At 46.1% G+C, this 16,121-nt stretch overlaps 1 protein-coding gene across 2 annotated transcripts in view; it reads left to right on the forward strand.

Annotated features, from left to right (window-relative positions):
• Window positions 1-1,370: 1,370 nt before the first annotated feature.
• The window catches only part of LOC142786807 (disintegrin and metalloproteinase domain-containing protein 10 homolog), a 29,400-nt gene continuing 14,649 nt past the window's right edge, over window positions 1,371-16,121 (forward strand). The window contains exons 1-3 of one of the 2 annotated variants that reach the window (XM_075884457.1): window positions 1,371-5,530; window positions 7,166-7,322; window positions 10,316-14,250. In XM_075884457.1, coding sequence (XP_075740572.1) covers window positions 12,440-14,245 — 1,806 coding nt within the window. In that variant the 5' untranslated portion in view covers window positions 1,371-5,530; window positions 7,166-7,322; window positions 10,316-12,439 and the 3' untranslated portion in view covers window positions 14,246-14,250. Of the gene's footprint in view, window positions 5,531-7,165; window positions 7,323-10,315; window positions 14,251-16,121 lie in introns of those variants that run through there. The other variant, XM_075884458.1, reaches the window with a different exon arrangement.

Consider the following 16,121-nt stretch of genomic DNA (forward strand, 5'->3'; position numbering starts at 1 on the left):
CATTCATGCATCGCCCTGTTTGGCCAATGTAACCATGCCCAAAAGTAAAAAAATGTCTTGTAGAGAATCGCTAAAACACATTCAAGATGGCACGTAGCGTGTTTCTTAGTGCATTCTTCTTTCTTAGGTTCTTCGCTGTTGACCCTGTGACATAGCCCGGCGAGGTTATCGCGTGCGCAGAACACAACTCTTACACCTATTTTGCCAGTGACCTTCTTTAGCCTTTGGGAAACTTCTTGTATGTAGGGAATAACAGCCTTGCTAGAATGAGGCTTCTTGAGTTAGCTGTTGCTTTGTCTCTTATCAACCACTCTTAGTGACGTTAGGAGAGTCTCGGCAATGGAAGTTAGCTCGGGATTAGAAAAGCCTCCTTGTTGAAGGCAGTGAACTTGGAGCGAGAAACTGCACTCTATCTGGCGGTGACAAGAGCCAGTTAAAATTGCCTTTAGGCAGGAAAAAGCGATGCTTCACTTGACCAGCTTAGAATGGGCGGACGTAAAAAGGAGGTTCTTTCTTGAGCATGACTCGTACCGCCAACATACATGATGAACAAAAAAAAAGCATTTCTAATTCTAGCATCGTAGCTTGTCGTCAAAAATAAACTCCGACGTTATTTCTAGTTTCTTCATTTCACACCCGAAAACGCCAAATATCTCATCGGTGGTTCGCCGAGGGTCAGATTGATCGATGCGGTAAAGCACTAAAAAGTCGTCAACGTAGTCGAACACTTTAACTGTACTCGTGTGATCAAAGTTAGCCATGAGACTTCTTTCATACTGCGCAAGTAAAAAGTCACAAAGAACCGGTGCTAAACTTGAGACATTGCACACATCTGCATCGGTGAGATATTTGACATTTTTTGGCGTGAAATGGTGCAACTGAAATTAAAGTCGGAGTTCGATTCATGACGACAAGTTACGATGCCTTGACTTGGAAATGCTTTTTTGGTTGACCATGTATATTGGCGGTACGAACCTTTCTCAAGGAAAAGCCTTCTTTTTACGTCCACTAATTCTAAGCTAGTCAAGCGAAGCATCTCTTTTTCCTGCCTAAAGGCAATTCTGACTCTTGTCACCGCCAGATAGAGTGCAGTTTCTCGTTCTAAGTTCACTGCCTTCAACAAGCAGGCTTTTCTAATCCCCTGCTAACTTCTATTGCCGAGACTCTCCTAACGTCACTAAGATTGCCTGATGAGACACAAAGCAAGAGCTAACTCAACAAGCCTCATTCTAGCAAGGCTGTTATTCCTTACGTACACGAAGTTTCCCATAGGCTAAAGAAGGTTGCTGGAAAAATAGGTGTAAAAGTTGCGTTGTGCGCACGCGACAAGCTCGCTGGCCTATGTCGCAGGGTGAACAGCGAAGGACCTGAGAAAGAAGCATGCACTAAGAAATACGCTATGCACCATGTTGAATGTGTTTTAGCTATTCTCTACAAGATATTATTTACTTGTGGACATCGGCCAAACAGGGCGATGCATGAATGATGGGGGTAGGGAGCACGCTAACTCTCTAAAAGGTTTCCTTCCCAGCCACTTGGTAGACCATTGTAATAAGTCTTGTTGACAGCCAATTCTTGACCAGTGTTTGATTACGGGAGATATAAAAATCGGCGCGAGCACGAGATTAGTGAAGCTTTCTATATTCAAGAACTTGGCGCTTCCTGTCTTAGCGCACCCTCAGTTTTTTTTAACTGCTGTGAAGTTAGTTATCTGGGGTCCACTTATATGACCGGTTGTCGATAAGGTAGGCCGTATGGTGCATGTATGTGCAATTCTGTTTATAATGCGTGGTTATGCGCAGATTCTGTTTTCTGTATATTGCAGTTGGTTTGCAATAAACTTTGGTTGTTTGTTCAGGGCTCTGTTCTCGTCTCATCTTTTCTTTCTTGTCATTTGCGATGTTAAGCACTTTCTTCGTCTACTATGCCTACAAGAACTTAGCCAACATGTGTTATGAATGTCTGACTACTGAATACTAACTACACAAAAGGTATATTTTGAGGAAATAATATTATGAGACTTCTTAAGCTGCTAAACATTACGAGAAAAAATTACGAGTTTCGCAGAATCGTCATTTTCGTTTATATTGAGACCCGATTTGCACTGTGGAGTGGTCCAAATAAATATGACCTTCAAACCTACATCGAAAGGGAAAAAAAGGTATTTTCATGTGCCAATTGTTATCATTACATTTTTTTGTTTTAAAGAAAAAAAGTTTTGAACTTTCCCATTGATGAAAATAGGAAATTTCAAGGTGGCAGCTGTTGTATGACGAAATGGGAAGATAGGCACCAATGGAAATACTAAAAAATATTTTTCTTCCTTAAAACAAAAAATTCAATGATAGTATATGAAAAGAAGTGTTCATTTGCTCTCAATTTATGTATAAAGGTAATTTTTAGTTAAGCCACCACATGGCCTAAATCGCATCTGAATATGATCAAAAATTACGATTTTGTAGAATTTATGATTTTTTCTCATAAAGTTTACCAGCTTGATAAGTCTCAAATATTTTTTTTTTCAAAATATACCTTGCGTGGAGTAGGTATTCACTACACAGATATTCATACAAACTGCAGTATTGCAATAAAGAAATTGCAAACATAGCACATTTTGGATAAATTCTTAGAAGCATATGTGCCAGTATAGTTGCAATAATATTACTGAGATTCAAACACCTTACACAAGAGCCTTTACTCAACATGTAGACCAAGTTTGGCATAGAACGTACTTTCAAAATAAATTTTATCACACACACCCAAACGACATCCCGGAAAGTTCCGACGGCAACCTTGCGACCAAACATTTTTTCTCTCCGAAATATCCTACCGTTTCACTGCTTTCAATACAGTTAATCAGCACAATATTTTTCGAATGCATTTGAGATGGCCGCCAAAACGGCTGGGCGTTTAGCATGAAATCACCCTAACAGTGTGTCATGAACACAGAAAAAGGTCCTATGCTTATTAAGCCCTTTATTTACCAAAGAATATACTGAAAGTGCCTCCTCTGAGGCAATGTATAGTGCCGCTTTTTTCACAGTTCTAAGGGAACTAACTGCACGTGCTATTGTCGTTTACATGTGCAGCAGTGGCATTAATATGTAGTAGAACTTGCTGTTGGGATAGTTGGTGCATGTTTGCATTAAATATTAGTCAATTTTGCGCCAAAACGACGACCACACAAACGAAGAAAACACATAAACGGAATAGGCACTCATTTGCAATTGTTGATTTCTTGAGGAAATAGGCTGATATAAACCCACTTTTTGTCAACGCTTGTGCAACCCACTCGGGCCGTTCCTTACCTAATCACGCTATAGGACACATGATCGCTAGATACCGTGCTTCCAGCTCATACATGATGAGTGAAGTTTTGCTAACGCAATTGATACCCCTTTTCTTTTGTGAAAGCCCATCAAAATGGCTCTTGGTGTGAATCCACACGAAGTGACATGTGCTCTTGAACGGGCACCGTCGTTATTCTTTGCCGTAATGGCGTGCTCCCTCGCTAGATCATTGACGCAGCGCCTCATCGTCTGGCTAACATGTGTCTTTCTGCACGATAGGGGTATTTTGTAAACCACTTCAGTAGCACACTTCGTGAATGGCCACGCATGCTTCTTTTTACAGCCTTTCAGCTGCTCAGCATGATTTTCAGCGATGCACCGGCGCAATTTTGCTAGTTTGTTAGGGGCACGAACACGATCAGTACTTCATGCCGGCTCGCCACCTTTTTAAGGTTGTACGTATGAATATATAGTATATTATGAATGCAAGGTACAAACAGCTGCTAGTGAGCACCCGTCCTGTTCATGTGTTTTCTTTGTGCGGTCGTGGTTTTGACGTGAAATTGACTATTCAATTCAAGCATTCATGTCTATTCACAGCACATGTTTAATGTCTGTAGCAAAATATTACATGATATTTTCGTATTCATATTTGCATGTTCAAAAGAACAGCAGCCGTGCCAATTGTGTCAATTGGATACAATTTCCTAATTTTGCACAAAACCATTATGAAATGCCCAACCAGCCTCAATGATTTCTCAGTATTGTTAATTTTATCAAGAAACATAAAATCCATTATTCAACTTAAGTTTGCGCATCACCATCCAATTGATTGATGTGTGCAGTTTAATGTCCTAAAGCCACCATTTGATTATGAGACGCTTTAGGGGAGGGCTCCAGAAATTTCGGCCGCCTGGGGTTCTTGTGCACCCAAATCTAAGGAAATAGGCCTACAGCATTTCTGCCTGCATGAAAAATGCAGCTCAGTACTTTGGCGACTAAACCATCGAGGCGGGGTCATCATCCAATCTAATACAGATGTGCCAACCGTAATTATAACTTTTAATACTATATTCTAACCTCACAGCAAAAGAAAAGAGTAGAACGGTTTAAAAGAAAGTTCTACCGCCCCCTTTCTATGACGTCCATAACGCTTTTTAAGTCGCTTTCGCCAGAATACGCTTTCGCTCTGCGGAAAAGTGCTTTTTGATTTACAGGACACAAAATATTTTTGTCCCTATATTACTCTGCCATGCAGATGCCATTCAATAACGAGTACTAGTATAAGTGCTGGCCGTCTTTCAGAGTGACTTATGAGGTTTTCGCAGCCTTAAGCGACGATAAAGAAAATTGTATGCCACTTTTTTTCTTTTCGCCACCCCCTTGAGCTCCTCCTTTACGAATATCTGGAATTTCTGGGTCGCCTGTCAAACAGTTAGACAAGCTCACCAAATGCTACTGCGAGTTTTACACCCGTATTTTAGAACGTCCCTTCACTAAATGCTTCACCTTTACTTGAGAAAATTGATTCCAGCGCAGTCTCTAGGCAGAGCAAGTCACTCAATATCAAGGATAATCTGCTGCGATTCTCAAGAAACGCAGCGTCATTTTTAGACAAGCGGTGGCGCTGTGCTCAGCTAGTACAAGTGAAGGATGAGATTTGAGTCGAGGAGCATTCGTATATAGGGAGGATAGCATTGTTTGCACTGTGGGACAGTTCAAGAGTGCTTTTGTTGAAATAGCTGCACTCTCGTGTATTTTGAATGAATTAGCGTATGTCAAATAATTTCTACATATACTTTTTTGTGTGTGTGATTCAGTATAATTTGTTGTACTGCTGTAAATTTGGAGCCCCACCGCGGTGGTATAGGGGCTATGGTACTCGGCTGCTGACCCCCAGGTCGTGGGATCAAATCATGGCTGTGGTGTCTGCACTTCCGATGGAGGCAGAAACGCTGTAGGCCCGTGTGCTCAGATTTGGGTGCACGTTAAAGAACTTCAGGTGTTTAAAATTTCCGGAGCCCTCCACCACGACGTTTCTCATAACCATATGGTAGTTTGGGGACGTTAAACTGCACATATCAATCAATGCTGTAAATTTGAAATTTCAAGCTCAAAAATGCTGTGTTTGTTTTTCCTGAAACCTGCTCCAAATTTAGATTTTCTCCCTAGAAAAGCAAGATATGATGCTCCAAAATATTGCTCCAGATGATAGCTTGGCTGCTCCACCTCTGCTAGCTGTAAGTGGTTACTCTTTCACCCTGCTTTTGTGTGCCCATTTTATGTTCTTTGATGTTGCATTGTTTCAGGGGGACATATTATGTGATGCGCTTGATATTTTACATCTTTAAATCAATTATTCCGCGTGGTTAGTATCTAGTGACACTGTTAAGCCATTCTAATTTTGCCTATTGTTTTCACTCCTGTATTATTGTTTCCCCAGTATTCTGAATGCCTGAACACAAAAGGGTTATTGTGAAATAAAAATGCCATTTTAAGAATGTTTTGTCATTACATTCATTAGAATACCACTAGCTTTGCATAATATGCATAAGGCATGCCACAACACATGCAAACTGTGGCGTACCTATGTGGCAATTGTAGTGTGCATTGATATATTATTTCAGTATATTAGAGAAATAAGGCATGCTGCATTACACTACTCTTCCTGCTGTTTGTATGCTTCACTGCACTGTGCTTTTGTGCTGCATTGAAGCGTGTTAAAATTAGTTCTTCATTTTTAAGTGCAAATAAAGGCTCTTTTGTTGTACTTTGATATGCATGTATTGGTCGTTAGAGCTCCATGCCGTACCATTGACGTCTGATTTCCGGTCTTCTTTTGTAGCGAATGGCATTCTGCTTTGCACAATTGAAAAAGGCTTTTGATTAAGGTACAATTTGTCTCTGAATCCTGTATGTTCTCTGTGCCTAATAAAATAAAGCTTGACTTCGTTTTGCACAATGGCATGACTTTGTGAACGTTGTGTTATGTGTGGCAGCTCATTTTGAGTGATGCCTTTGCATTAAGCTAGGATTACGTGTTATATGCCGTGCTTCATATATGCACCATAAAAGCTGTGCTAAGGCCAGGATCACCACACTGTGGCAGGAGCCACTACAATAGGACATGTGCACATAAAAGGTCTAGCTAAAGGGTAAGCTTTCACGTGCTTCCACAGTGGCTTACTGGAAAGGGGTAACTTTCGAATTATGGTATTTTTTGCATGGGTGTTGGGGCATTATTCAGCATGAACACCCCCACACCCTTTTTGCTATTTGAGCAATTACACCCCTACACTACTTTTGTTTTTTTAAGGGTGTTAGGGTGTCATAGCAATATTACACCCTTACGCCCTTAAGATTACTTGGGTACATTCGCTTTTACACCCTCACTCCCTTAAGGCCACTTGGGTGTACATTTGTCTTTACACCCGAAGAAATGTTTGTGCCATAGGGTGTAAATTCGGAAATCCGCCCCACGATATAGGTGTAGCCCTGCTTGATACACCCATTTCGTGGGGTGTTGGGGTGTGAGTTATAGACACTATAAAACACCTATATGGGTGTAATTTGGTTTACAGTGTAGGGTCCATATCACAGCAATAAACAAGGCCACAAGTGTGTTCGAAGTCGCAAACATGAAGACTACTCAAATTTGTGCACTGCACAATATTCACATTGTAGTTCAGCGATTGCAGTGCCAGAGTCTCTCGTAGTTGATTTTTAGGAAAGTCAATGGTGTCGTCGACATGCAGGTCACAGCTGATAACCAATGGATAGCTGTGAAGTGAATGTTACTCTCGTAGCACAAAAGAATAATGCTAGAGAGACTCCTCGTAAACTTTCTCCCACATTCCATCTCAATTCTCGCACAGCTGACAGCGGACCGATCTGCGGCAACAACTTGGTCGAAGGGGATGAGCAGTGTGATTGCGGCTACACCGAGTCCCAGTGCCAAGAAAAATGCTGCTACGCTCGCAAAAACAGCGTGAAGGCTCGAGGGTGCACCCTCAAGCCAGGCGCTGCTTGCAGGTATGAACACGTTGGAGAACGATGTTGCTACCGTCAGTGCTTTTCCAGTCGGTTGCCCATGTGGAAAGGAACATACCCGTATTTGTCTGACCGTAAGGCGCCATCGGTGCTAACATGTGCACATCGTTGCGCCAATCGGAAACGGTAAGACGGTGAAGCTGGGACACCAGAAATTACGTAAAGTTAAAACACAATTTAACAATTTGATGACCATATGCGGATTGTTCGCAAAATAGCGAAGCTCGTAAAATCAAGGAGTGATTCTTGGGTCCTTCGATCGGGTACTTCGAATGCAATGCTGGGATACCCAAAGGCAACCACGTAATTTAACAATTGCAGTGTCGGAACTCGCAAATCAAGCATGTAATTGTTTTTGCCACCAACCCATTCCTATACGCATGTAATAAGCTCGCGAAGGCCGCTTGAGTGATGCGCGGACTTCGCGCACTGCATGTACGGATGCTGCAGGTCAGGTAGACGGTCACGTGAAGCTATGACAGGTCACCGACATGCAGAGACGCAGCGAACAAATGTAGTGATTGCGTAGCCAGGAAGAGTGAGAAAGTGGCAACGAGACGACGAGTGCTATTCGTCTCATAAACCATGAAATAAAGGAAGCGACAACCAGCCCATTATAGGGTGATTCCACGTAAAGATCGAACAAAGCATGACTGGTCAACCTCTTGAATTTCTTTCAGATTTTTATATATTGCTGCCTGATGAGTGGAATGAAGTTATCCGCAATTAGTTTCTGCTAGTTTTACTGTAATATGTTTTTTCGAAGCACAGTAAATCAACAATATAGGCGTGTTTGTGCTTAAGGTCAGTTATTTTCCGCACTGGTTTCTCAGCATGCTTCCTTATAAAACTGCCAAAGCTTATATTATTAACACTCTTCACAAAAAATATATGATTGCATCAACTTCCAGAGCATGCAAATAAAACTTCTGATGGCGATTAAAAACATTTTTAATATTTTTTGAGCTCTCCCCACTTATTCTTCTGGACATCAGCTTTCACAATCTATAAAAACATGTTGCATAATGTCATTTCATTTGCAGTTCCGGGCCATCAAAAAATGCCCTGGAGCAATGATAGGCAATTGTAGATAATACCTTCTGCCCGATAAGTATTACTATGTGACTATGTAAAAAAAAAAAGGAAGAGAGAAGTGCCACCCGTAATTGTCTATTCTTACGGTGACACCTCAACAGGTCGGCTCGAGGATTGGTAGTGGAATGAAAGGGTATGAGTAAGGGAAGAAGGAAGGAACAAGAAAAAAAAGAAAAAGTAATCGACTCTGCCCGATAAGTATGGAATGCGGGCCTATGCTTTAGTTTCTCAGATGTCAATCAGCTCTGAAATAGCTGTCGACAGCACCGAGGACGTGAATTTCTAAATGACTTGGTCACGGGAGCGGCTATGACTGCTGTATTAACGAAAAAGCAAGCGCGCACTATCTGGTGTGTTCCGGGACAAAATGGACTCAGACGGATAGATAGCAATACAGCCGGGGGTAACTTCCATGCATGGACATTGGAGCATAGCCATTTTATCCGCCCTTTGCTCGCATAGCTGCTAACGTTGCAGGCGTAGGAGGCATTGCTTGCGCTTGTTGTGCGTTCAAGGTAAACGCGAACAAAAGCAAATCTACAATACGTACTTGTATACTTCAGTAAAATTGTTCCAAGCTGACGGAACAAACGTTGGCACAGCAGGATTCCGACGCAAGTGCTTGGCGCGTAAACAGAGGAAATCGGCCAAGGTCATAGATTCGCTGTCTGTAAGTCGAGTTCCTCGACTGCATTTGACGCCCGCACAAGACATCGACGTGGAAGTTGAAGTTTGACTGTGTTCTCTTGGTGAAAAGCACCTGAAAGTTCTTGTCGAGAAGCTAAGAGTGGCTCGCTTCCTGCACGCGGGTGACAGCCGCATCAGCCAGGGAAACAGCGCAGTGCATCTTGGTGAAAACCACAGAGGAGGCGCTCCAGGAGTCAAATCAAAAAGAACAAACGCCAAACTATGAACGACCGGGTTCGCCCGCCCATATCAGATGGCGGCAGCAGACGTCTTGTACTGGCCGTGCTCTCAGTCCGCTGCTCACACTTCATTTGGCACCGATAATGCTCGAGCTAATTACTCTGCTGCTGTGCGTTTCATGGCGGCATAGTGTAGCTGCCACAAATGTTATTGCGCAGACTGTCATTCGAAGCACAAGAGCTCATGTGTAAGAAACAAAATTTTCGCAGAGTTTTCAGCTTATAAACCACAGATTGATGCCGCAGGGCCTCAATGAACCCTACGTGTACAACACTGATTTCTATTCATTCACTAACGTGTTCATCACTACGAATTTGCAGCGACAAGACATAACTCAGTAAAATATAATGCCAACTTGAAAATCCGTACAGGGTTACAAATTAATACAGTCTTCAGGCCCACATGTTGTTCTCAACAGCTTCAAAAATGTCAGGTGACATTATTTTCTTATATTTGCCCTCTTCCACCAGTAAAAGGATGTCCTTGAAACGGCACATGAAGTGGGTCCGAGGTGTGTTTTCAATTGCCAGATACGAAACCTCGTCTCTATTACTGCTTCTGTTGCGTACTTCATTCTAACGCCCACGCAATTTTAAATGTCGTATTTGAAAAATAATAGGGCAGAATAAACTATATCACGTTATCTTGTGGAAGATGTTCAGATAGATGTTACGTTGCATATGCGTAAACCAACGGAAAACTGGCTGCAGACACCGTATATTAAACTCAACTTGCGCCTAATTTCAAGAGAATATATATATATATATATATATATATATATATATATATATATATATATATATATATATATATATTGAGAGAGAAATTAGAGAGAGGGAGGGAGGTGTCGGAAACCGGGGCACATACGCACGCACGAACAAATCCGTCCCTGTGCTCACCACGGTGTGATTTGTCGACGTCATTTTTTTCAATGCACGCTTTCTGCCCCACAGTCCATCGCAGGGACCATGCTGCGACAACCACTGCAACCTGCATACCTCCATCACGCCCTGTCATCCTGCAACGGAATGCCGAGGAGAGGCGTTGTGCTCGTATCCTTTTTTATGTGTGCATTTCAATTCCGCCAGGATGTTACACTCCTTTCACCACTGGAACGCCTAAACCTGCTGTACACTTTTGAATGCAATAATTTATGCAACCGGTACAGCCACAATGCATTTACATGCATTTAAGTACCTTGACCTACTACCTCCTTTAAATTTCTTAACGGGCATAGCCAATTGCATTGTTCGGTGTGAAAACACTCCGCTAAAATTGGGTGTTCTAATGGAGCATGGCTACGTGTTCATGAATATGTAGAACATGCAAAATGAAAAAAAAAGGACAGAGAAGCAGCGTGACCAAAATCTAAATACATCCATGCAAGACCTAATAAGAATAAAAGCATTGTAGTAACGTCTTAAGTTAATCTATACACGTCTTACGGAAGTATTAGATGCGTTTGAATGAAATAGTTCAACAAACGGACAAAAACGCGCGAAATAACGAGTACAGCCAGCACGGAAAACGTCTAGCACGACACATTCTGGCCAATGGTCGCTTCTTTTAATCTTTTGTTCTGCGCTAAACGTACGTCTTCGCAGTTGATGATTTACCCACGAAACCGTCTTACGGGCATAGACACTGCGTTGTCTACGCATTCCAATCGCAAAGTTGAAGCAGGAAGTTTTATGAAAAGTCTGAGAACGTTAACTTGTGATTGAGCGGCAGGTGCGAGACGAGTGCGCAAGCTTTTCGCCACACCGCTGTACCTCGAGAGACCATTGTTCAAAGACTGTTGTCGCTGCTGTGGCTCCCATTATTTTCGCTTTGCTGTTAATAGTGTCGGTGGCCACGCTGTAAATCCGGTGCAACGTCGTACATGGCAACAGTGACGTGAGACGTTCCGTTTGGGCGAGTAAGTGAAAGTTTGCTATTCCGACGCGGACCACTAAAACGTGATTTTCTTTCAAAATAAGCACTTCCTTGGCACAAAAGTAACACTGCGAGGTTTTTGGACCGCCATTTCAACAATCCACGTCGACCAAACATTTGCCTTTAGCGTCCTTTTGAAGCTATGTTCATCACGGGTACCTAGCGCGGTATTAACGCGACTTCGCAAGAGGAGAACAACATGAATTCACTGTTGTTCAATTTGCTGTCACTCGTCTTGATTTCTTGCTGAAGCACGCCAGGCGAGTTCATCTCCACGCGACGCGGGGGCACGTGCGTTGATCGCATGTCTGCTCCATTTCGTTCCCTTACCCCACCATGTGATTGCGGCGAGTGTAAGATGGGGAGACCATGACTTCTCACACAGCCACTTACGCAGACCTAAACACGCTGGCGCGTGCAAACGACGCGTTGGTTCATCACGCGACTTCAGAAGCTCGTTCCCCGACGCAATCATATGATTGCTGAGATAGTGTAAGGCGAGAGGTCGCAACGTCTTACTCAGCCCCTCACGTAGGCGGGAATACGCTAACTCGTGAGTGCGTTCTGGCAATGCTTAGGCCAGCTGCTGTGCATGCGCAGAAAAGGCGCTTACGCACATCAGAACGCGCTAGAACGTTAGTTAGTTCTGGCGATGCTTAGGCTGACTGTTGGGCGTGCGCATAAAGGGCACTTACGCACACCAGAACGCGCTAGCACGTGAGGTTGTTCTGGAAATGCTTAGGCTGAGTGTTGTGCGTTCGCATAAATGGCAGTTACGCACACCAGAACGCGCTAGTGCGTGAGCACGTTCTGGCAATGCTTAGGCCTGCTGTTGTGCGTGTGCAGTAAGGGTGGGTACGCACACCAGATGGGGGGGCGCTGGCGTCGATCGACGGGAGCGGTCGCATACCACGTCGGCTCTGTGAAATATCGCAATTATTTGCGTCACATCAAGTCGTCCTCCTGCAAGCCATCTACCACCGTCTCCAAGAACGTCAGCCGCAACCGAAGACATCACGTCTTGTCAAGGTGGGCCGTCTTCTTACCCTTTTTTGGTCACTTGAAGCTTTCGCCAAACCACCGCGGAGTTAAGCCTAACCGCAGTAAGGGCCGCGCTGGCCCTGCCCGGGGTTTCCCCGGTAATGGCGTCTCCAAATCAAATCACCGGCTACGATCCGGAGTCCCTACAGATAATACAGATGGATAACGCTCAAACCGAGACACCTCTACCAACCGAGGAAGAGTACCTCCAGGATATGGTCCGCGTCTGGCGCGGAAGGAAGAACACAGCAGTGGCGTCGAGAGACGCCAGGGCTCCTGCAGCCAAACAACAAGCAGCGTCTCGCCCTCAGCAAGCACAGGGCAAGAACGCGCCGAGCGTCGCCTCGCAGCGCGCCAAGCAACTCCAGTGGCGGCCGAAGAACACGCCGCGCATCGAAGAAGACGACGTCATAGTGGTGCTGAAACCGCGTGAGACGCTCGACCTCAAGGCCACGTTTGGTCCTGGAGAAGCCGGCGCTGCAGTCCGCAGCATCCTCGGAGCCGACGCAAGTGTGGGACTTGCGGTGTGGCCCCTCTGGGATCAGAATGTACTTGTGTGCACGCTCAAATCAGTGGACGCCGCCGAGAGACTCCTCCGGGACATTAAGCTGCCAGTCGGGGGCCGCCAGCTAACATTCCGGGGACATCCCAAACTCTCCGGTGAGTTCTGTCGGGGCATCGTGCATGTCTCTCAAGACGAAACGTCCGAAACTGTGAAAAGCAAGCTCAGTGCTGAGCCAAATATAGTGTCTGTGCGCAAGCTTGGGGACACCCCGGTTGCGGTGATCACCTTCGCGGGGACCAAGGTGCCACGGACGGTGTTATACAACTGCGAGCGGCTCCCTGTTCGCTTGTATAAGAAGACAGTGCCTGCATGCCCACTTTGTGGCACAGTGGGCCATCGAGCAGATACTTGCCCGCGCCCGCAGCCCGGCCGCTGCACAAGCTGCGGCGTTCAGGTACCTGCTGCTACTCCTGACGGCCCTACGGAACACCAGTGCATTCCGAGCTGCCTCCTCTGCGGCGGTGGCCACAAGACTGGAGCTCCCGGTTGTGCTGGACGGTTCCGGCAGCCGGTCAAGTCGGGATCCCCACGCGGATCCAAGCCGAGGACAACGGGGGGGAACGGGGGGAGCAAACAGGCTCCGACTCCCAAGGCTGGCCCCAAGAAAGCACCAGCCGCCAAGTCGAATAAGCCAAAACTCAAGAAGACCGACACCGGGCACTCCACCAATGTAAAGCCTGGGACCCCGACGGAGCCTCCTGCCTTGGTCAAGGACTTCCCACCCTTGACACCCGTCCAAGCACAGGTGAGCTGTTGGGGTGGGGCAGTCTCTGGACCTTCCTCTTCTCCCTCCCCTACCGAAACCGCCCTACAGCAGCAGATAGGGGAGCTCAGGCGCCAGAACCAAATTCTTGCGCGCAAAATTCAGGAATTAGAAGCGAAGCAGGTTGGGTCATCCGAGCCAGTGCAGGAAGCCGAGGCAGAGGACAGGGAGGACGGCTCTTCCGTCACATCCCGCCTCACTAGCGTCTCGCGGCAGGACGAGGACACGGTAGTTGGACCAGCTTCCATTACCGGATCCATCGGTCGCATCGAGTCCCTAGAGCATAAAACCGAGCAATTAGAGGCGAGCGTGGCAGCCCTCCCCACTCAAATTATGTCGGCAGTCCGCGAGTCCTTTCAGGACATGTTCACGGCAGCCTTAACGCAAGCACTTCCCGAAATTGTGGCGCAGGTCTCTAACTCAGTCCTTAAAGCCATGCAGCCCTGGGTTATCGCCCAAATTAAAAAGACCACTCAGAGCGACTCCCCGCAGGTTAAGCGCAAGCCGGCCTCCCGTCAGGCAGCAGAAGAAGGCTTTTCGGGGCCGGCTCCAGGTCCGGACCGGTCCTCTGCACCGTAAATAAATACTAAAAGATGGCTAGCCGATCTAATAAACAAGCTAAATATCTACAAAAATTTGAGATTATTCAATGAAACTGCAGGGGTTTTAGAGCATGGAAAAAACGGTCGCACCTCCAGCTCTACTTGCAGTCCCTCGGAAACATGCCCGCCTTGCTTGCTTTGCAGGAGCCCGGTTTGGACGTTAAATTCTCTGGCTATAGCACTTTCCAGGGGGGGCCCTCGTCATGCATCCTGGTGAACAAGGCATATACCGCGATTCAGGTCGATTTAAACTTAAGTACTGAACAAGAATACACAATGGTCAGAGTACTGCCTCTCAGACGTCGCGACCAGTCAATACACATCCTAAATATATACAGCCCCCCGCATAAGCCCCGCGTAACTTTTAGCGAAATCTTCCTCCGGGCGATCAAGTTGGCAGACAAGGACCCCTTAGTGATCGTGGGAGACTTCAATGCTCCCAGCCTTCACTGGGGCTATCACTACGAGAAAGCCAGAGGACGTAAGCTGGCGGAGTTTATCTCCACCCTTCGCCTCACGCTGCTCACGGATCCGGCGTACCCCACTCGAGTGGGGAACTCGGTAACCCGTGACACATGTCCGGACCTCTCTCTCGTAAAAAACGCTAAGGATGCTACCTGGGAGAACTTGGGCGATTCTCTAGGCAGTGATCACTGCCTTCTCCGGGTCACACTCCTGGAAAAGTCAGCTCATAAAAAATGCGGTCAAGCCAAGTTGACCGATTGGACCCAATTTCGCAATCAGACTATCCCTCCCGTACTATTTTCTGGAGGCTATGCAGAATGGGCTCAACACGTAAACAACATTCAGAAAAGACTTACTACTACCCTCCAAACCAACGAAGAAACCCCCGCAGTTGACAATCACCTCCTACACTTATGGGAGGCGCGCCGAAGCTTAAAAAAACGTTGGAAAAAGCAGAAGACTAATCGCAAATTACGTATCCGCATAGCCCAACTCACGGAACAAGCTGCAGCGTATGCTGCCCAACTCTCAGATTCAAATTGGATAGCCCGCTGCGACGCCGCAGCTCGTCAGATGAGCTCGAAGGGGACATGGCGTCTCTTTCGCACTCTCATAGACCCCTCTCAAACGAGAGGGGAGGCGCAGAAGCAGCTCCGGCGAGCTCTGCAAGGGTACCAAGGCACTCCGGCACAGCTTGCGGATGCTCTGTGCGATAGGTATCTCTGTCGTACGGAGGACCCGCCTGGGCCTGCGTACACGTACTCTGGTAAGCCTAACCACCAACTCGATGCCCGTTTTGAGTTGCATGACCTTAAAGCGGCTTTAGCTAAAATGCGCAGGGGTACGGCTCCGGGGCTGGACCGCATAACAGTAAAGCTGTTGGCAAACCTCCCTGACACAGCCTACCTCCATTTATTGGAATACATGAACGAGATCTGGGACAGCCGTGCGCTCCCTTCCGAATGGAAAACGTCACTTGTGACTTTTATCCCCAAAGCAGGCAAGGCCGTGAATACGGAAAATCTGAGGCCCATATCACTGACTTCGTGCGCGGGCAAGCTTATGGAGACGATGGTACGGGATCGCCTCTCCCCATACCTTGAGGGCAAGGGCTTCTTTGCAGACACCATGTTTGGGTTTCGCCCACACATGTCTGCACAGGACGTCCTTCTCCAGCTCCATAGGGCCGTCATACAGCCCATAAGTATGCAACACAATGATAAAGCCATCCTCGCCCTTGATCTGAAGGGGGCTTTCGACAATGTTAAACACAGCAGCATCCTGGCTAACTTGAGCTCCACTGATTGCGGGGCTAAGGCCTTTGCATATGTCAGAGATTTTCTCTCTAAACGGCAGGCACTTCTTCGGATCGAGGACGAGGAATATGG

The sequence above is a fragment of the Rhipicephalus microplus genome, unplaced genomic scaffold (assembly GCF_043290135.1).
Source record: "Rhipicephalus microplus isolate Deutch F79 unplaced genomic scaffold, USDA_Rmic scaffold_32, whole genome shotgun sequence".
Taxonomy (NCBI): Eukaryota; Metazoa; Arthropoda; class Arachnida; order Ixodida; family Ixodidae; genus Rhipicephalus; species Rhipicephalus microplus.